Source organism: Bombus flavifrons, chromosome 1 (assembly GCF_040668555.2).
Source record: "Bombus flavifrons isolate JBK064 chromosome 1, iyBomFlav1_principal, whole genome shotgun sequence".
NCBI lineage: Eukaryota > Metazoa > Arthropoda > Insecta > Hymenoptera > Apidae > Bombus > Bombus flavifrons.
Window position 1 is genome coordinate 4,507,993 of NC_138442.1, and position 23,304 is coordinate 4,531,296.

The 23,304-nt window shown below is 33.8% G+C and overlaps 1 protein-coding gene and 1 long non-coding RNA gene across 8 annotated transcripts in view; one reads left to right on the forward strand and one right to left on the reverse strand.

The window, feature by feature from the left end:
- Positions 1-2,927: 2,927 nt before the first annotated feature.
- LOC138182593 (rho guanine nucleotide exchange factor 10) overlaps positions 2,928-23,304 on the reverse strand; it is a 48,069-nt gene continuing 27,692 nt past the window's right edge. For 3 of the 7 annotated variants that reach the window (XM_069118624.1, XM_069118615.1, XM_069118633.1), the window contains 10 exons: positions 8,992-9,205; positions 8,400-8,637; positions 7,907-8,089; positions 7,527-7,823; positions 7,334-7,426; positions 7,048-7,272; positions 6,805-6,966; positions 6,492-6,698; positions 6,099-6,413; positions 2,928-5,959 (listed from right to left, as the gene is read on the reverse strand). In XM_069118624.1, the coding sequence (XP_068974725.1) occupies positions 4,091-5,959; positions 6,099-6,413; positions 6,492-6,698; positions 6,805-6,966; positions 7,048-7,272; positions 7,334-7,426; positions 7,527-7,823; positions 7,907-8,089; positions 8,400-8,637; positions 8,992-9,205 (3,803 nt within the window). In that variant the 3' untranslated portion in view covers positions 2,928-4,090. Of the gene's footprint in view, positions 5,960-6,098; positions 6,414-6,491; positions 6,699-6,804; positions 6,967-7,047; positions 7,273-7,333; positions 7,427-7,526; positions 7,824-7,906; positions 8,090-8,399; positions 8,638-8,991; positions 9,206-15,960; positions 16,121-17,557; positions 18,023-19,984; positions 20,111-23,304 lie in introns of those variants that run through there. The other 4 variants (XM_069118648.1, XM_069118640.1, XM_069118646.1 and 1 more) reach the window with 4 other exon arrangements.
- Positions 19,295-21,007, forward strand: LOC138183057 (uncharacterized). The gene is made up of 3 exons (XR_011173975.1): positions 19,295-20,056; positions 20,137-20,400; positions 20,485-21,007. It is a non-coding gene; the product is annotated as an uncharacterized LOC138183057 (long non-coding RNA).

Below are 23,304 nucleotides of genomic sequence, written 5' to 3' on the forward strand. Positions count from 1 at the left end.
ACACCATTTACCAAGCATGTATGCAATGTGAGAGCTGACATATGTATGCATTATAAGTTTCTAATGATATTTTCAATATTACAGAAATGAAAAACAAAAACAGTAATATTGAAAATTCATTAAATTGGATAAAAACAAATTTCTAGCAGTATTATGTATTTCATAGTAACTCTTAATTGGTAACCATATCTTTTTTCCACTTGATTTTTATGGAATGAACATTTCATAATTTTCATCTACAGTCTGTAAGGAGAAGTTTCAACTTCCCTGTGAGTTAAATATATTTTAAGTTAAAAACAGCACCAAATATTTAAGTGTGCGACAGAATAGAGGCAGCTCGGGCAGGTATTATCTATTATGTTATCTGCATTACATACGTGTACGTATATGTATATATAGGTATTTTATAAATACATGTAATAGAATGATAACAGTTGCAATTATGGCGACACTCTAATAAGAAAAAGGTTTGAAACAGGAAACCCGTACATGCACTTCGTATGACGCGGCAAATCAATCATGCTTTTTACAATGAAAGACAAATTCGTATTTTAATGTTAAGGAGTTACAGTGCGTTTGATTCTTTAACAAACACTGTCGATTTGCGCCTTTCGATTTTGATATACTTTTAAACGAAGTACCGTGTAAGAGTTAAGCATATAATTAAATATCGAAATATGTTTGAAGATGGAGAAAAATGAACAAATTACTATATGTTAATTAAGAGGTTTATAAGTAACAACAAACAACTTATATGCATAAAAAAGGTGGATATTTCATGTTATCACAAACTGAATATATAATGTAAGTATTCTGTTTGTATGTGCATCTTTTCTGCTGTACTTTATACTTTAGTACCTTAAAATAAAAAAACAGGGAATAGAAAGTAAAGTTTCAAGAAACTAATGTTCTAAGATGTTGCAAATTGTAATTTCTGAGAATTTACGTAATCGAATCCACGTTTCGAAGTTGCAATCAAGAGAAATCACCATTTTTAACTTAAAAGAAAATACCGATATATATAGCGATTTGTTAAATAACTGTCAACAAAGCTTGTATTTCTGTATTAGAAGTGCAATGTAGATAAATTCATTTTCCGCTCTACTATCACGATATATGTATATGTAAGCAAACAGACGAAGATGATTGTAATTAAATAACTATAGATATAATGTAGAATTAATAGAGCACCATACCAGAGTAAAAAAACCTTAGTAGTTTGTTACATACATGCATACATACAGTCTTGAAACAAAAATGAATTCTCTGTCATGTATAATAAATATATACATATATTGAAATTAAGTAGTGAGATGAAAATAATTAAATGAATGCTGCTGTAAATGTGTAATTTCTGTAATGTCTTTATTATGTATTTTTTTTTCGAGATATTACACTTATGTTAACGAAATATTATAGAGAAGTTTTTGTTACCAGAGAATTGTTTCAATGATGATTATTTTCTAATTTGTACATTGTAATAAATATATATCATATTCTAATACGTGAGAAGGAAACTTTTAAAGAATTATTTACAGGAACAAAACTATGTTGTAGAAGATTCATTGTACGTAAAAAAGTTCATGAAAAAAAGTAACTGACAAAAGTAGTGAAACGTAAAATACTTAACATTTCATATTGTATAGTACACATATCGTACTTATTCATGCATATCGTAGTAAGTCTCATGAAAGTTATTAACGTAGGAATAAAAAAAATGTGTAAATTCGTTTTCTGCGTTAAGAAATATTCGAAGCGAATATGAGTAGAATTATATGTAGGAATAACAAATTATTTATGCGCCATATTATAATGTAAACATATCGTAATATTGTACAAAGAATAAATCGTATACCTGAAAACCTATATTATTCAGAATTTTATTTTACTACCTAAACCTTACATACTCATATGGTAACATAAATCTATTAATCTTCAAATTGTTGTTAATTATGAAGTTGCAAATATTTCATAATAATTGAGAAAGTGAAAGGTAGAAGGAATAAAGAATTTTATACATTCGTTTTTTAAATAATTATAATATCCAGCAATATAGCAATACAAAGTGAAAATCATTGAATCGAATAGCTTTTTCGAACGCTAACGTAACAAAATTTTCGAGTTTCGTACATAACAATAATACAACGTTACGACTTTTTTTAAGTAATAAATATATGCGCGCGCAATGTATGTGTGTATAACGTGTGCGTGTACCGTGTGTGTAAAATAAAGTATTGCTGAATAAATTCCACGTGTATGTATCATTCGTATAAATACAAAATAAGATTACATTTATGTATATATTTATATAAACCTAAACAGAAAAAAAAGTAGTGTACAAAATATAAATCTATCCAGGATTCATTTGCGATATAAAAATTAATTTCCTCGGAAAATATGATATGTACACGCAGACTCGTTCGTCCATGCCGGTAGCGAAAAACTTAACAGCATATTTGCGACAAAACTACGATATACTTCTCTCACTGGGTAACTGATATAAACTTTTTTCCATTTTCTAAACCTCTTTTTTTTGCCTGGTCGATCGTATCACAAGTAAAGAACGGACAACATGCAATGTCATCGATCTTCAGAGATCTTTTTGTTTTGCGCATCCTTTCTCTCAACCATTTTTCTTTTCCTTTCTTCTTTTGAGAAATCTTTATCGCGTTTGGCAGTAAAATATATATATCAAAAATGTTCAACGTTCTAACGTTTATAAAAGATATAAAATATATCTTACGTACCTTCAAAAAATGCTATTAAATATTACCGAATGATCTATAACATCATTTAGTAAAGAACAATAGCAACATGAGATTCATTTTTTTTAAAGCATTAGAAAAACCAAACTTCAGAATTTTTCACTTTTATTCTACCAATAAAAAAACTAAATGTGTCCAATAAATTTGGTTGTATATTTTGAATTTTCTTTTTTTTTTCTTTATTTTATTGATGCAAGAAAAAACTTAAAGAAAATGTTTAATATTGTCAAAGATTTTGCGTATGCTAGGCGCAGTTAATGCATGAAAAAGATTAAATCACAGGCGCTGCTCTGTGCACTTCATTTCGTCCCCAGCTTACAAAAATTGGGGTTTTCTTTTAAACTTTCATTTACAAGATTTGAAATGAAAACACGAGAAACACTTAAAAATTCTATCGTCTTTCCCTCACGACGCGAAACGTCCTGCGTATAAAGCGTAAGATAACGTTTTATATTCATATATCTTACAAATTCATGTGCACATCACATGATTCCCACCGAATAACAAAAGCTCGAAATATGGAATTTCAAATCAATGGTATTCAAATCATGTCCATTTTCATCCGCCATATTAAATTTCAAATTAATCATTAGTAATCTTCGATTTTTTGTTAAATTATTTATAAGAATACCACTGCTTTAAATTGTTTTTATACGTAACTACAGAAATAACAATGTTTATTAAAATACACGTTGAAAGATTAATTCTTTCTTCCAATAACGCGCACACTCGTATATCAGTACATATTTTCAAAACCCAATATTTAATTACGTTTATATAGTTATACACATATACTCAACGCCTTTTGTTCCGTTAAATGTGCTTCCCTTCTTTATTCTTTCAAATAAAAGAAAAATATAAATAAACATATACGAGTGTACACGAAAGAAACACAACAGCCTAAGAGAAAGGAATATAAGATCTTGACCGTATTGAAGGACTAAAGAGTGTATAATAAAATACGAGATTTCTGCTTCCTCTTTCTATGTTGTTTAGAGAGCTACACGAAAAAACTAGATCTTTGCACTGCAAACGATAAGAACGTTCGAGAAATGTAGAACATCATTTTCAAACATAGTTCCAAGAGATATTCATATCGAACACTCGTTGCGACTAAACTTAAAAACTACGCTAATTAACGAATCCTTACCGAGTATCCTTATTAATTAAGTGGATATCAGTTTGACAATAGTTTCTTATTTTTTTTTTCCTTTTTTGGTCCTATACGCCGATACTACAGAGCTCGCCATCGGCTATTGAAAGCATTAATCATTTAATCATTTCTATCCATACTGGCGTAATGATAGGCCTAGTGTAACTGAGTATCATAACTTCATTTCCCACAATACGATATGGGCATCGTTGCTGTTAGGATCTTTGAAAGTGTAACCCGATTTAGAGCCTTTGTCGGTGACCGATTGCGCGTTTAACTGTCTCCAATTGATGTAACCTCGACCACCCATTAATGTTAGAACGGTTTTTTTAGGCTGCTCAATTTGTTGCAACGTTTTATTGATCTTTTTACCGTTCGTTTTCAAATTATTGGGCGGTGATATCGTTTCCGGTACAGACTGTGCTATACTACTGTTGGGAGTAGTCGTTTCATAAGGACCATTTCGACTAGCTGTACTACTATTTCGAGATAATTTGCCAGTTTTCAATGAAAGATTCTCTTCAGAGCCAGAAGACGTATAGAGAGAACTTGCATGAGAATCGACTGACCAATTCGACAAATCGAGCGATCTGGGTCTGGTGATTTTCATCTTCAGTCTACGATCTAAGGTACTAACTTTATTTGGTATGGCTGCCAGTTCTGGATCGCTTCTTCTTAGTGGCTCGTAAATTAAATCAATACCAGAGCTATTCTCGTTTTCATAATCTTTCACATACATTAATTCTCCGTATAAGCCGTAGACGTCGCAATTCTCTCCAGAACTCTGCGATCCGGACATCGAGCTTGACAGAAAGCCCCCACCAGATCCGAGCCCTCTGGGAAGTGTCTTCGAACCTCTGTACTCGTATTCTTTGCTACGTTTTCGTCTTAACATTACTGGGCTGCTCGCCAATTGTTGTTTCAATTTCAATATACTGTTTGACATAGAGGAATCCAAACTTGCTCGATCTCTATTCCTACTACTATCAGATTCCTTTGACCGTAACTGTACAGTTTCCTCGTCGGCGATTTCATCGGTTGTACAGCTTATCGTGTTCTTTGGATTCTGAATGGCAAGTAAGAAGGTGATAGGACCGAAGTGCGCGTGATATGAAATATTTACACGGCCACTAATGATAGGTACTCCTTCCAATCGTGGTAGGGGAATCGTCAGACTGATGCCTACGTTTGTACCGACCCAGAGTAAGCCCTTGCACGCTAAAAGTGCTGTCACAGTGACTGCAGTTTGATTGTTGTTTAAGTTATCGCCACAAGAATTTGAGGCATTGTTTGACCTCGTTACTCTCAACACGTTGGATGCTATATTGATGTCTTGCAGGTGTTTGAAAGTTTCTGTATGATACAGACAAACGGTGCTGGAATTCTTAAGAGCAACCCAGAGACCTACTCCGGAATGAGCCATCAGTTTCACACTGCCAACGTGTTCGTGTTGCGCGCTGAAACTTTTTGTAATGTCACCACTGACTGCGTTAAGTACCCAAACTTTTTTGCCGCAAGCAGCATAGACAGACGCGTTAATTGGCATCAAGCAAGAGACCGGTTCGCTGCCTAGAGATATTACAAACGGATCTCTCAGATTCCAAGTGCCGTCCACTTGCCTTTTGAACAGGAGAAGTAAGCCAATTCCTAGGGCGACGAAAACGTTGTCACAATGATACTTGATTTGTATCACTGGACCTGAGACGGAATAGTTTCCAAGTTCTTCTTGCTTCTCAGGTTCCGAGGCGATGTAGATCAAAATTTTCCGAGAGTCCGTACCCATCCACACAAGATCACTTGCTAATGAGAGTGGATCGGAAGAAACACCCTTTACGAACTCTATGGCGGCGACTCTAGTCTCTACCAAATCAAAAGCTGTAATTTGCTTCAAGGAACTTGCCGAGGCTGTTGTGGATTGACCAAATACTGTTACGTGACTGGATATACCGTCGCCTGTACATATCCACAAGTAACTTTGACTTCTTCCACGACGTCTCGTGGGACGTGGATTCTGCGTGGTATAATAGCAGCCGCAACGTACCTGAAAAACATCGTTTTATTATGTATAAACATTGCTAATAAAATTTAAAAAAGATAATTAAAAAGATAATTAGAAATATAATCAGTATTATGTTTGCAAATAATTAAAAAATAATATTTTATGGTAGTAAAAATCTTACCTCTGTCTGATGTTGCGAATGATATACTTGTTGGGAACTAACGAAAAGTGGCATTTTCGTAGATGGTCGCTGTTCTTGTTCAGGTACTTCCCAAGATGGCGAATTATTTGGATCCAAGGCTAGCTGTGCTAGTCTAAGCTCCGTTATCCAGTCTTTCTTCACCAAAGGATTTTCGGTTTGAAACGTGTACATCTGTCCTTGCTTCGTTACTAATTGCAGGCAACAACTATCTGCCCAAACCATGTCTTCATCTTTTTGTTGTATTGAAAGTTGTATGGATTGCAGAATTTGTTTAGTTTTCTCAAGCGTCATACCCTTTGAATTCAAAATGTTTTTATTTGTATACGTATAAAATCAAAATAAACATAGTTTGTTTCATGTAATTTGGCTTACCTCGTATTTACCCTTTAGTTGTGCGACTAAATCGCTTATCCTAGACATGACTTCATAGTCATGCATTAGATCGTTCATCTCTACGCAGAGACTATCTGCACCCACTTGTCCGCAATCGCCGCTCTTGTCAGATTTTAGGCTTCCGCATTTATTTAGACCAGCAGTCAGTAAACGACTTAACGTTGGTGAAGTGCTTGTATCCTGAATCTGTAGTATAACATAATATTGTTAACATTACTATTATTGACGATAATTAATTTTCGTCATGAAAAATATACTTTAAATCGTTAGTAATTGTGTACCGTTCCTATACCTCAATATCCGATACAGGATATGTCCATTTCAAAGTTAATCTTTCACTCCCGCTAAAATCCTCTGCGGATCTTGGAGTTACCGAAACGCACACTACAAGATCATTCAATAATAATAACCTTCTTCTTTTAGACTTCGTTATCATGCCGTTTTGATTAAATTCCTAAAACAATTTACCATGATATAAATGATACAAAATTATATTAGAATATCTGAAATGGCGTTAAGGATATACTACACTTACCAACTGCGTAACATTATCTTCTCTTATAAGATACCTAGATGACGACGAAAGAGGTCGATGGGACAATTTCCCAGATACATGTCGAAGCATTTCTTTAAACGCTTGGAACTGTTCCGCTTCACGTTTCCTTTCATTCAACATTTCCGCCAAACTCTCTAATTGGGTCAACGCCAATTGCAACGACATCCTATCGTGATGACCTTGTGGCGTGTGTTTCAGTAAATCCTAACAAAACGTTTGCATTATTTCAATGTAGCCGTTAAAAACAAAAATAAAAGATACTTACTTGTAAGAATAGTATAAATTGTGGAAACCTCTGCACAGGTTTTACCATTAATCCAAAGAAGGACAATCTATCGTGCGCACTTATTTGTTTCACCTAAAATACAATCATAACCATTATATAAAAATTCAATTACTCTATAGTAATCAGTAAGTATAGAATATAATCATTAGCAAATATTGTTATGGATTTATACCTTGAAAAAATCGGCTAGCGCAGTCTTTCTTTTTGATTCTTGCTTAGCCAAATCCATAGCTACTGAAAAATTATTTATAAACCCACTATAAATGTCAAGAACGATAGCTTTGCTGAAACTTGCTACAAACACGTCTCCTAACTTTTCGTCCTTGTCCCATGAACGTACGCATTCAGCTAATGCAATTCTAAATAACGTATGGCATTGCAGAATTTCAGGCAATCTGTGGAACAATGTTGCTATTTTTGCCTGGCTCAATATAGGCGGCGAGGATTCTTCTAATGGTTTCTTGTAATCCTGAAGAGGAAAATATATTTTTACATAAAGTTCTTCGAAGGAATCATATGTACATAGAATGGTTCGAACTAATATGTACGTACGTTCACTAGCCTCTGTAATGTGGACACATAACTGTTTTCAGAGTGTACTATAGCTGCTACTATATGTCGACGTTTTAGCTGTTGAGGAGTTAAATTCGGAGGTGTCGGAGGAAGGGCGGGTGGAGTTTGCCTACGTTGCTGCATGCACTGAAATTGCACCATTGCACTGTTTTCCTCTTCAACCTGAAACATATATATTTCAGTAAATCTGTGTAAATCTGTACTATCGGTGTTTAGGAGAAACTAACTTTTTCTTAAAAGTTTTATTTTATATTGTTTGCAATAATTTTTATAATAAATTTGTTAATGGACTTTTGTAATAAAATAACTATATAAATAGAATATAAAATAATTATTTCTTTTATCAAAGTATAAAACAATTCTCTATAGAGAGAGATGAATCAAAATTATAAAAATAAAAAATACTATTCGTTTTCATTATTAAGGTACGAAATAATTCCTTATTTAAGATATTAATCTTCTAGATAATTACTTCACAAAGTTGCGGCATTTGAGGTGTTTTGATGGGACTGGTAAGGGATACCGTGTCGGAGGAATCCACATCATATTGTTGTGTCGATCCTCTCCGGATACTGAACCATCTAGATAGTCTTCCATGGTTTCCGGGCGAATCCAATGGGTCAGCATTGTTCACTCGCATATTTTGTGGCCTCCACTTGTCACACAGCGTCCTTGCCTTGTGCAACGTATTCCTCAATTGGCAATTGCTTCTATGGAGAATTAACAATTGTTCCGATTAATTATAAACGCCCTCAGGAGGATGCCAGTGTGGGAAGAAATAGCAGACCAATGATTGATTCGCTGAACCAACAACAATTGTATTGATGAACTGATTCAAATCATTAGGTTTCTTCCTCTCTTTAATGACAATTCGAAAAAAAGATATTAAATGAAAAAGTTTAAATTTCATAAAAATATTTAAATTATGTATTATGGAAAATTGGTATCTCTTTTTTTAGATATTATGAAACTTTTAATTATTGGATATCAATAAATGACATTAAATCTAGTTATTCATAGTTATTATTTATTATTAAAATTTATCCTGTGAAATTGGTGCTTACTTAATACTGATATTACTCTTCTCACTTTCGTCGTCCGAGGAAAGGTCATGATCCGATGCTGAGCACCAAGAGTCCTCGCTTCTAGCCGACTGTGTCGACGTATTGGACCTAGTTGCCTCTAAGGAGGGATGATGTTGTCTGTGCGTTTGGCCGACAGTTTCCATTTTAGTCGGTCCTACGTCATCCCATGATCTACACCTTGAACGTGGTTCATCTATAATGAAATGACACATGTTAGTCTCAAATTATTATAACTTAAGCGCCATAATGAAAATTATTAATAATTAAATTATCATTAATAAGAACATCCAGATTCATCCCTTTTATTACGACCTTATTCATATAATTAATCAACAAAAGGCAATAATTACATTGAATACCGTCTCTTTTTTTTGTTTGTTTTTACCAAAAATTTAATTATTATCATCATAGAATTGTCTTTAGTTAGTTTCCGCATCCACAGCTAGATGGCGAAGAGTATTAACCGATTCCCATAAGTTCTCAATTATTCCAAAGTTTTTACAAATACGAATCTTCCAAATTATTCCCGTGTATCGAACAAAGTTCAGGAAATAATATTATCAAAGAATTTTCCTTAAAAGATAGATAAGTTCCAACTAAAAGTAGGGCGTTATTCTCTGTGTACTTTGCTCTCTCCTATTTGTTAGACACCATTAGTTGTGTAGGCATTGTTTCTAGTTCAATGGGTATGATGCCTTCATAATTAAGTCGAAGCTGATCCCAATATTCAAACAGTTCTACTACTATGGTCAAAAGACTTTTATCTTAAAATGGCACATTGTATTTTCAGATTCCAATACCGGGATCTTTCATATCGTGCGATTTTCATATATTTTAAGTATGTAAAAAATTCAGTGAAAATTCAATAAAATACAAGTATGTAATTTAAAAAAGGTTGAAAAAACTTTTTATTTGTAATTATTTTGCAATATAGAATAGTCATAGAAGACATCAATGTGTTATTCCAACTTGAATACTACATTTATTTAATACTACATTTTCAAGAAGAAAGTAACTTTACAGTTAGCGAAACGAAAAAGAAATGGTATTACAAATCTAGTGTTTAAAGCAACATAAGTTTCGTAAGAACGTTCGCTAAACAACAACCTTCTCGAGATCAAGACAACTCATTTCCATACGCCTCTTAATACTAACTACATTTTTGTGAAACGTGTGACGACAGCCTCTATTTATACAATATGTGTCAATCGTTCTGGATTTGATCACTCCTCTTCGAAAGTGGATAAAACCTTCATTATCGATTACATATCGCACCTATTATCTTCATTTCCTCATTTTTTAAGTTACTTATGTATACCAATGAATGGGAATGTAGAGTTTGTGAATTTTTATACAAATTACTATTTTTATAAATATTGAAAAATTTACATAAATATTTCTTGTAGACCATAATGTTCTTTTTTTTTTTTTAATCAATTTATTAAACTTGGACTGTTGGCAATATTTCTCTTTATCCTAATAGTTTTCCAAATATTTGCGATTTACTAATGGAAGAACACCAAACGCTTTGGACTCGTATCATATGAAAACCTTTAAACTTGCTCTAAACATGTTAGAAACAGTATAAACGAAGATAAGGGTAGTTCACTCGAGTCATTTCTTTAAAGTCATGATATTGGTTTAGTTATTTCATGCATAGTTGATATTTACTCGTCATGTACTGTGAATTTGCTAAAAGAGGTATTATTGTTCGAACACGAAGCAGCTAAGAGATATAGATAACCTTTATTACCGTGAAGGTCACGGTTTCACTCACTATTTAGTTGCGTTGTGCATTTTTGTTAAACGAGATAAATATTTCTCCTAATACAAGAAATAAATAATTATAATAATATTGTAATTAGAGTATATAAACTTCGATAAATAACAAACAATAATATGTAGACGATGAACTTTTGAGTATATCAACAGAACACGAATTAGAGTTATTTGCTCTTATGGTAATAGTAGGATACATACTAGAGCAAATTACTTGAAATTTTAGGAGCAACTGCCACGAAAAACTTGAAGGTTAATAATTTGCGGATATTTGGTCAAATTTATATTTTTATGAAAATAATTAAAACGATGAAACCTAAATAAAGATTTTGTTTCGTTTATTAAATAGTGTAATAAGTACTATATTTTACATATTTTTGCGTATTGCGTAAATCTTAGAAATAATAACACAAAACATAATAAGAAGTTATCTTGTTAATCCTTTTCTTATGAAGAACACTTTCACGTGCAATGTCAAAATGTATATATACATATGGAGCGATGTGCTCGATCATTTAATTTTAACGTCATTTATGAGCTTTGCGTGGACCGCGTTTGTCCGGTCAGCAATCATTCGAATTAAACACTTGACTCGTTCCCACGTTTTAGAGACAAGCGTAGACAATGGCCAATGTTTACCTTTCCTCATATAAAGTCAGTCAGGCAAGGCTTTAATCCTACTCTCTCACAGACTTCATCTCGAATATTTTCTCTATGATATTTTTATTCGTACAAATTATTTCATAAATATTAAGTTCATTATTCTAAATTCGTAATTTATTAAGTAGTGCATGTGTACATAGTGAATAACAGGAAATATATTTTGATCATCAATGGATCGTATATAAAAGAAAATATTTTAAAAATATTTTTATTTTCAGTTTTAAGTTTTAAGAAACTTAAGACAACTTCGTTCACAGATTTTGCGTGTCTTTTTTTTTTAAATATCAAATACTTGAGAAAAACAAACGTAACAGAAATTTAAATTAAATTCGATTAAAACCACCCAAACATGCGAAAATATTTACGCTTCGTTTATAAATGTGGGAAAGAGCATACTAAACGCAAAACGACTTGCGTTAACCATATAGTCACCCTGATGTTAACACCAAAGTAACTTGAGCATAGCATGCACACCGGAAGACCCAATAAAACCAACAACGCGTGGAACCTACCACTTCCGTACAAGGGACAGTCTCAGCATCATACACGGTACACTCTAATTGTCAAGGAAAAGATCTAAGTTCAAGTTCAAAAGATGTCAGTATCTTACAATAGATTTATATATTTTATCTTATAATATCTCTGTGTGGAAAAAATTATTTTAGTAAGTAAAAGAAAGTTCTGTATATCTGAAAGATTCCTTCTATTAAAATTCCTTATTGAATTAATATTGTAGTTAATATTCAGTGAATAATATAAATGACTACCACATAATATTGCAAATAATACTATCGAGCTCTTATAAATTCCTCCCTAATGTCAAACGACGCGTCATGCATGCATGAAGAGACGTTTATCATTCCCTAAAGAGCTGTACGACCAACGCACCAGTAACTACTGATATTCACTTAATGTTTCACCTATTAACCTCACTAGATTTCGACGCACACTTAGTACGTAATCGTGTTCATTTGATAAACACCAGTAATAACAGCGATTATGTTCACTACATAACAATATGTCAATAAATTCGCTACGAGTATTAAATTTAAGTAATTATATAGTGTAGGTAGTATAGTTATCTTTACATTTAAAGTTATCTCTACATTTAAAAAATAATCAGATGGATCATAAAAGATTAATAAAAATATAAAAAAATACATGCTTTGTATTAAATTCTATTTAAGTATAAGATCGGTAGGAAGAAGCATAGGTTATGTAGCACTTTCGATTAAACTTGTTACAGTTACAGCGTCAATATATGCTATATTTTTATCGATATTCCCATAACCTTGGATCTTGTATCTTAATGGATCAGCCACTGGATATTCATGAAGAATGTTCATTACATAATTCAACATACATAACCTGTCCGCGCGTGTGCATCTGTTCGTCAAACATTTCAAACTTTCAATCCAGTGTGAATATTGCAATAGATTAAGCTCGATTTCTAAGGAGAGATCGTTCTTCGCTAATAAGACCGAGCGATTCAAGGAAAAATACGCAGTGTCATGTTCAAGGCCACCCTGTACAATCGTAATCGTTTTACCGACAGTTTACACTTGTTTTCTATATCATCCACGATCATAACCTATTATGACAATGGGAATATGTATAAATTTTCTGGTTATTCGACAAGATCGTCCTTCGAATAAAGTTGTCTTGATGGTCACAAATTATGTTTCACTTTGCTATTTTCCTCATTTTTTCACGATCATCTCCTCAGTGCACTCTTACACACTTGAGTTAATATTACTAGTAAAATTGTAGAAGTCACAAGTTATAAATTACTAGCACTAATAAATTTTCTTGTATAACAGTAACAATAAAACAAATGAAATTTTACAAATTACAAATCCTCACATTACCCTATTCTATGCAACGTTATAAAAATATAGAAAGAAGTCTATAACTTACAATCTGTAACTTGTCAGTTTATTAGTATCATTAGTTAATAAATTGTTGTAATGTGTACTGAATACTGAAACCAAATATAATAATATCTATTAATATCTAACATTCATTTTGAGTCGTCTAGAACTGAGAATAACAATGGGTTTAACATTTATTGTATGATTTTTATGAAAAAGTTGTGTCTAGCGCGTAACATGATGTTATTAATCATGATGATGCATACGAATCACGTTTACCAACGAATGATGCGATCTCCGAAGGTACATCAACGGTGTAATTGTTAAAGCATACGACGCAGCATTGCGTCACATTTCTGTAAATGGTAAAGACGGAGATAGGTAAAATGATCTTGTGTTATATGTCGCTTGTAACGGGTGCACGAGTTTAATCATCTTTTTCTGCTCTAATAACACATTTATCAGATTAAATCTTACTTAATATTCATACGTACAGTTTAATTATTATAATTTATTTATAGCATTGACATTTACAAGGACTAAAGTAGAACTAACTGGAATTATTTTATCTCTATCCGCTTTTAATTCTGCAATTATACAAGTTCCCAGGAATAATTAAGGAATAACATCATTAATAGGTTAATATTTTATTCCAAAATTATATGTTCTAAAAGCACGAAATAAAAAGAAGAAAAATGAAACCAAATTTTTCTCTTCTGGAAATCCTAACCTTAATCTTAGTCCTAATTCTAACCTTAAATCCTTCTCCTTAATGTAATTAGAGATACGCTGACCCTTGGAATAACGAGATGGTGACTTATCTCAGTCGCTGTGTATGCAGCTGCGTTGTTGTCTCGGTTTTTACAAAAAATGATTCAGAAGAAAGAGAAGCAGCCTAAATACATACAGACAACGTCGCTCCAGGTCGTGCAACGAAAGAAGGTTAAATGTTCAAGGATAAAAACATCATAGACAAAAAGGACGCGATCTTTACGCCATATCCTTTCTTCTCGCGAACAGGAAACCGCCACGAACGACACATAACGCATTCAGAATGCTTGCTCGACACGTCAGTTTGACCTCGAGAGACTGACATACGTACAGACTCTTGCTTTTACGACCCGAGTATCTCGTATGAATTGAAAAACACAAAAACAAATGAGTATATTAAACCGAAATTTCAGTAAATCTAATATAAATATAAATGCGAAAACATATAAATTTCGATCACCGATACAACATGAAAAATTCATTCGAAGATTTCACGAACGAAAATTTACCAAAACTTGAACCTGCGATTTTTCACGACTTTCTGACGGCTCTCCTTGAACGAGTGCATTATTCTCTTGAGATTAAAACGTTTCAGTGATAATTTCGGTTTGCACACCCTCACAGTTTAGATAAGATCAGTACAAAATTGTACGGGTTCTCCATTGGTATCATAAAGTACACGAGCGCATGCGCATACACATGTATCACACTAACTCTAAAAAATGTTGGTTCACTTCTATATTCACGATTTATGAAAGCACGATTGAAAACAAGGTTAAAAATAGTTAAATATAGTTTAGTGTTTCTTATCTTTATTAGGTTCATTATATAGAAGCTTCTTCTATCGTATTTAATACTCCATATAAAAAATACCTTCTCTGATTTAAATAGAAAAACAAAGACATGGCAATAATCTTTTTTTTTTGCTCTAATTTTATGTACTAGAATAAGATATACATAATTGAGAATTTAATTATTTGAAATTCTAATTTATAAATATTCTCGTAAGTTCTCCTTCAAATATCAAATAAGTGATTCTAAACTTTTGACTGATAGTATAAGTATATATGCGTGTACTTTGTCGTAAGATTTATCAACCATCAGTGAGGCGAGAGAAACAATGCATCGATGCTCTTTGAACAGGCTGTTCGAAGAATGAAAAACGACAACTGCTAGATCCGAGGCTTAAAGGATAAATCATGGATCGCTACCATTGGTAGACTCGATCATTACTGTCTTCGGAGATAAACACGACCGGTCGGGACACCCCTTGCGTTTACTCGTGCGCAGGAAGTCGATTATCGCGCCACCATGCATCGTATGCAACGATCAAGAAAATTATGTTCAATAATAAGAGGAACAACCGGCAATTTAACGACTCTTTAAAACATAGTTGATCGTTTCCACGTCGCTAGATATTGGTACTAGTTCATACCCTATTATTGCACGATAGTTAAGTACAATTAAGAACCATTTTATTACTTTTTCATTGTGCTATGATCAATAAAGCTTCGAATGTTAAATATGCTCTGTGTCGATAATTGTGATTCTCGTAGGATCTTACATTCGATCCTTACTTTAATAGATCTCAGAAAATTATCAACAAAAACTAATCAATAAAAAAAGGGTCTGCGTAATTTGACAATTTCGTATTTAAAAGTTTTATGTAAACGTCAATTAAACGGAAACATCTATGCAACTTAAAAAATTGTGCATTGGAATTTCAATTTTTATCAATGAGACTAAAGTTCTCAAGGAAGAAAGAAAAAGGAGAAACATTACAAAAGCTAATAACCATCATTAATGATGCCAAGATCACACAATGTAACATCATCAACAGAAATAATTATAAAAGAGTCTTTACCATTTTCATGACAAGCAAACGGAAACGACTGCCAACAATGTTACTTCGCTCTTCGTGAAGAACTGCGCAGCCGAAGAATGACTTGTTTTCTCGATTCACCGAACACTCGACTTATTTTTTCAAGCGCCGGTGTCGCAACGCGGACTTTCACGAAACGAAAATGTTTGAAAACGTATCATCGTCCACCCACGCGGCCTGGCCACGCACGAGTGAACACACAGAGTACAAACGTATTTATCTAGCGCGTGCATGCACGCCAGCTACGAGAGCACGTGTTCTTTTACAGGAGAAAGAAAAATATTCCTCGATTTTCTTACATCTTAAACTTAAACGAATTCGAAATGATGCCCGCGACATGAAGAAAACGAGCGGAGTTTCTTCTCTAAGTCGGTACTCATAAGCCGTGGCAGAGATAAAGTAATCCTTTAAAAGCTTCAGAATCTTTGTTACGGAGAAAGAATCTCTTTAAGGTCGATAATTTCACACGAACGAACTTGACTACTTCGCGGAATATGGAAACAATTTTTAGAACAATAGAAGAGTAAGTTATAATACACAAAAAATTTGGTATTTGAAAAAAATGAACAGCAATTTAAGTATAAATTCTATCCCAAAATAAGAAAGAAAATTCGTATAAACTTATATAAAGACTTATAAATTTATGTAAACTATTAAATGTGTTCCTGTTGAGATGTTATATGGGATTAGTTATTTTAATTCTTTTTCTGTCACTACGTGCTATTTATTTTGATATATATTATTTAGGTCCAAAATTTTTACCTAAGCTTCTACATCTTTACCTTTTTTCTAAGCTTTACCTAAGCTAAAACATTCTGTGTATTCGCGGACGAGCTATTGGTTTGCTCCACAAGATTTATCTATCAGTCAAAGCTGGTGAGTTCTATTTTCTGAAATTGACAAAATAAATATAACACCGTCCAACTTAGTATAACACAATGAACAGTTTCTCCGTTGTTCTTTTTTCTATCAGACCTATCCACCCGTACCCTTTTCATGTTTAAATATATAGACATATACGAACGTCCAATTGTGTCCACACAATACCACGTCGTTGGAGCGCGAACTTTACAGAACGGTAACAAGTGGATTGGCCCTGAGGGCACGGATATTTTCTTGCAAATAGTATTCCTTTATTTTTATCCTATTCAACATTGAAAAAATTGATAATATTTGTATTTATTCCTGGGATAAGTATAATATTTAATATTTATTATTAATGTTTAATAATGTACTGCAAACTAATTTAATTGAAAAAATAAATTCATGTATTGATATACATAGAAATATAAATTTAGCGATTATTTGACGGTATCAGAGATTTTACCGAATTTTTCTGTTCGCATTAGAGATTTCATCTAACATTCACCTAGCAAAAACAAGCATAATAATCCAGAGTTCTCATAACACATAAAAGTCAACAAAACAATAATCCTTAATTACCCTCCGAATCCTCACGCGGAGTCAATTCAGCACGCGATTCAATGCAACCAATTCGACATTCAACCATAATGCATGCTTCCCACACACCCACACAATCAGAAAAGCATCCCGTTTGCGGCCTAGCTAATCTACTAACCAGCCTCACTTCAACAAAATGGGGCTTCGAAGTCGATGCTAGATCTTGCTCTCAAAACTCGTACTCTCGAAATGCTGTATTAAACATACCCTTCTTATTCAACATTAAAGACCACCAACGTTACTAAAACGTTACCACATTACCACGTTACCAAAAAAACAAGTTACTAAGATAACAAATTTACACCAATATAAATATATTTATTACACAACGTCACAATCTAAAAAAGCGCAAATTCCAAATTACTTCTAAAAAAAACACTTGAATATAATTTGATAATTTAGAACAATCGACTCCAGCAGGAAACTGAACGTCAGTTTTTTACTTTTCGCACACGGATGTAAACACAGGAAAGATTTGATCATAGAAAGAAACGCGACCGTCAGGCCGGAGCTTACGATCGACACTATTTCCTCGCGAGTCGCGCGTCGTTCGTTCCTCCGTCGCGAACGGCCCACGCGTACGCTCTCGCGGAACGGAGACAGAGGGACGAGCGAGCATGTCTCGCGCGATGCACGCGATAGCGCGAGCGCATGCGTTTCACGCGTCTCATCTGCGCGTCAACCGGCCCCAGTGTAACGTCACGGTCTATTCCTTCGATCGTTTGGACGACGGGGTGGAAATGAATCTTTAACGTCACACAAGCATAGAACGGGGGGGGGGGAAGATGTCGGGCATTACTCCAATCGCGATCGGTTCAAAGCTTTATATCATCGAATTACTGAAAGGTTGAGTAAGGAGCAAAATTTTGTTTTTGTTAATTTGATAATTTAATTCCTGGAAAATCGATTTGATAATTTTTATTTTTGGACAGTTAACCTTATTGCTACAATATGTGAATAATACAGTTTGCATGTTCTTAATCATTTGTTATCAGATCGAGTGAATTTAAATAGTTTTGTAAAAATATAGTGAAATCTGTTAGTTGATCGTATTGTTGGATATAGTTCTTTATTGTAAGCAATTTCTCTTTTTTCATTTTCTTTTTTAAATAATGATTAAAACAGGTTAATTTCTTCAATTTATTCTTCAAAAACGATAACACAATAATCAACCAAATTATATAATATGTAGGAGTCAATAATGTATAGTGAACCCTGTTGTACAACCTACTATAATTATTTTGAATTTCACGAGCATTCTGAAAAGGAAGTTAAATGGGCCGAAAATGAAATATGATTTCGATAAAATCACTCACGAAGTTCTAGTATGTTATATAGTATGTCTATTCACTATGTCATATATATATAAAAAGCAGATGTACAAACGGGTATGCAAAAGGAAGCTACGCATATACGAATAAGGTTAGTCATACGATGATATCGCGATACAGTGATTTGCATATGTTGAACTGTATCTTTCGATCAAACATACAAATTTTTTACAGATACTCAGAATTTACAAAACGATATCGATGAAATAAAAAAGATAGAGTGAATAATTGAAACGTCTCGTTACTGTGTGATCCGATTGATTTGCTACCGATGATTCATAATATCATTGCGCGATCGCGGACTACCCGCGAATCACTCTTGAATCACTGTGGTCTAGTAGAAAAATTTTGATCGATTCTAGGGGAATCTACTTTATCGACCAACAGATTATACCTTCTTGAAATAAATTTTATGTAACCAATATAAATTAGTTTCAATATAGATCGTATTATATTTTGCAAGTAAATTATAGAAAAGGTAGACCATAAATCTCATGAACGATTTACAATACGAGTCACGCAAGCAATTAGCCACGAACAGCGTGGGTCACCTATAGTCGATTCGTTGCAGGCGGCGTGGGTCACTTAAGCGATTGATTACAGTCACGTGGTGAACTTAATAGATTCCTCAGGCTATCGTAAGTCATTTCACCAATTTTTCGTCAAAATCATTTTCGTCAAAAAAATTATTCGTAAACAGAAACAAAATTTCGTATCAGGAAGAGTATGTCACCATAGTGATCTTTCGCATGATATTATGAATCAGAGTAGGTCATGGTCGTGGTATAATAATGCTAAATCAATAATAAAATGCTAAAATTTCTTAAATCGTCCAAATCGGTCCTAAAACGGGACCATTACATGAAATGTATAACACGCATCGACTAGCTTGACCTGATTTTTCAGATGTTACGAAATCATGGTTATCGATATCCTGTCTGTCGTTTATCTTCGTCTGTGTGGGATGTATATCCGCAGAGATTCGTACGAGTGTGAATAATTCACACACTTACTTGTTACTTATTAGTGGAACAGTAGGGTGAGAGACTATACATTTTATCACTTATGCTCCTAATCTATTTTCTTAATTCTTTGCATTGATATGAGGTGATTATGGAACGCGTAAGATTGCGACGCATACAAGAGGAAACGAGTGGACACATGAAAGTGCTTCAATATAACAAATAAGGGACTTTTGTTCAAACACGTTTTACCTTACATTAAAATGGTTTCAGCAATAACGGATCATTGTAGTTCTTCAATTAAGTTCTTTCCAATTTACATTGGTACGGTTTAATAGGTTTAAGAACATACAAAATGAATCGCGAACGTTTATGTCGCTATTTGAGTCACGTCGAATTTCTAGAACAGCCACGGAGACAGTGGCGCTATTTCGAACGTTATTACGCACTACGGATTCACGCGCATGGTAGTATCAGCGGCGAAGTATTTTTCATGCTGCCTGGCTGCTTTCAAGCATTGCTTCTTAACCTCCCATTTGCTTGCTCTATTCGGATGGTTCTTTTCATCGGCAAAGGCAAGGACAAGGGAAATACGCAGCAGGTGCATTGGCTCTTGTTTAGTCCTCGGTAAACAAGGACTTTTGAACAAACAGAAATATCCCACGCAGGTGTGACGATAAAACTGGCCTAGCGACTATTTGCTATTTTTAAAATTTAACTTCTTTGTCATAGAATATATATTTTTATCATAGTTTCTCATTAAGTATTAAGATTTATTTGGGCCGACGATAGATCAAGCACTTACTGGCGACTCGTTGAGCATTTATTGTTACGACAAGTAGTGTCCAAAAGTAGTGGACAAATTTGTGATCCAAATATTCAAATATTACTATACGTTGACAAAGTTCAGTCTTCATCCAACAATCGTACTGTACGAGCATCAAATTCGTAGAACGTGATAAGTGTATCAAAACATATACCATTGCGTGACGAAGAAAGTGAATGAGACACACGAAGACCAACTGATTAGGGCACTAACAAGCGATGCAATGAAAAGATCGAATGTTTAGTCTGGGACTCCATGACTATAGTATAATACATACTATGTTTATAAATTATTAAGGTTCATTTTTTGTATCATATAATGTATACGTATAATCGATCATAAAATCATCTAATATTAAGTATTCAACATATCTTATGTGAAATTATGTATCGAATAAAAAAGAGAACATAATTCGAAATTTATTTTTAACAATGATGATCCGATTTGAAAGCAAACCAAAATGTACAGTAAACAATTATATTCTGAACATTAAATATGAAATATTCAAACAATTGACTACTTTTGTGATTGTACGTACATACAATAACTCCCTTACACGTACGTATAAGTATGCGCTATATTTCCCCGTACACAAATTATCATTTCTGCCCAATTCATGCTGTAATACACTCATAAGCGAAATGCGTAACAGCATCCATTCTAAACGCACTCTAACTGTATATGCACATATACATATGCAAGCGAACATATCGAACACATGTGCTCGGGATGTCGCGAGCACCGGCTGCCTCGACTGCATGATGCATCGGCATGCCTCGAAACCTGCAAGACAATTCAAGCCAGTCGAACCAGTTAAGCATGCTCGTTGTATCGAACACCCACGTAAATGCACTTCGCCTACGAGGCGAGGTATATTGTTTCCTTTCTTCGAAAATAGAAGCTGGGTACTTATATACGCATCCCCTCGACTCTTTGCGTGTTCCCTTCAATGCATCCCGTCGCCGTCTGCCTCGCTTGGTTTTAAATAAGAACGGGCACATCGAACGGGTAAGGCATAGCATGCAGGTGCAACGCAGCAATGCACAACAAACTGCAGGTACACGACCGTTCTCATATATAGACGCGTACACAAACGCGTGCAGACGGTAGCTGCAATATCCGAGAGATGCATCCCACACACCACGTTTGAACTTTCTCGTTTGCAGGGATATTGGGTAATATTGCGAATTTGATTCATATCTTGTCAAGAATCTCAGGTGTATTGGTTTCAATATTTTTTGATACTATCCGGAAGTTATAATAGATTATTTGAGAATTTGAAGGTTAGGATTAATTATGTTTATTGTCGACCATTCTGACAACCTCCATGTTACGTTTGAACTTTCTCATTTGAAGATATACTGAATAGTATTGCGAATTTCATTTATATCATGCCAAGAACCTCGCGTGGATTAATTTAAATAATTTTGCTTTTCTTTGGAAGTTTGAATAATTAATACAAATACAATACTCGGAAGTTTGAAGGTTAAGTTACTTGTTTAACATCATCTATATCCTTTCTTTTATATTCTTATTCTTCATTTATATTCTCATATTCTTTCGAAAATCGAAACGAAGTTAATACAAATAGGTTGTTTAGAGAAGATTAGGTCAATTGTTTGACGTTATTGAACATTCTAACAACCCACACGCCATGTTTGAACTTTCTCGTTCGTGAGCACATTGAGTAATATTGCGAATCTAATTCATGTATGTGGTAAGAGATCTCACATAGATCGGCTTAGATGTTTTTCTTACTAATATCATTCAGCATGTCGTGCAAAATTTGAAGGTTAAATTAATTGTTGCTGTTGATTCTTCTAACAAGATAGTGACGTTTATTTTTTAAATCAATAAATTACTGAATGACTCGTGAGGAAAACGCACGATAATTAATCGCGAGGGCAATTCAATTATATACAGGATATACAATAACGTCCTTGTCTTCCGGAAGAGTCTTGTAAAATCTAATGCGTCACAAATGTCTATACAACGTCAAATTATGTTATACTTGTACGACCGATTAACTACTACGCGTGTCGTTTATCGCTGTATCCTAGCGTGCTGATTAACTGTTCCATATTTCTATTGCGAAACGGTTTTCATTCAGTTCCTAACCTATTTCGTGTCTTCATTACTGAGATCCTACGTTTCTATGAAAGAAGAGCATGAATCAATTAGTTTACATATCTAAAAATTATATTATTAAAAACGATCTTTATTGAGGATAAACCTAACCTATATCTTTCTTTTTATCTAAAAATCAATATTTTTGTAAACGAATAGTAACAAATGAACTAATTCACTTATCTAAAAATTATTTAATTATAGGAAACAATTATTATTAAAAATAAGCTAAATATGCTAGTCAATATTTCCATAATTCCATTGTGATATATTTGCCTTCCAGTTCTTAATATCTTCATTCCTTTTACCTATAAACTCAGTTTTTGTTAACTGATTCACCTGTCTAACAATGATTTTAGCGCAAGAAACAATTGTCATTGCGAATATACCTAAATATATCAATCAACGAGGAGCTAGAAGAAAAAAAGCGACGCTTTGCGTCTTATAGTGTGCGGGCATTAATTTTAGGACGCGTCAATTAGTTAAAAGCAACTAGTGGAGTGTGGGCAATATAAGTCTGGCAACAGCGCGCCACTTGAATGCTCATTGTAAGCACGTAGCTCGTGTGTGTCCGGAGCCGTGTGAGCGGCACACGGAGAGGCTAGCTTTTTACAGTGAC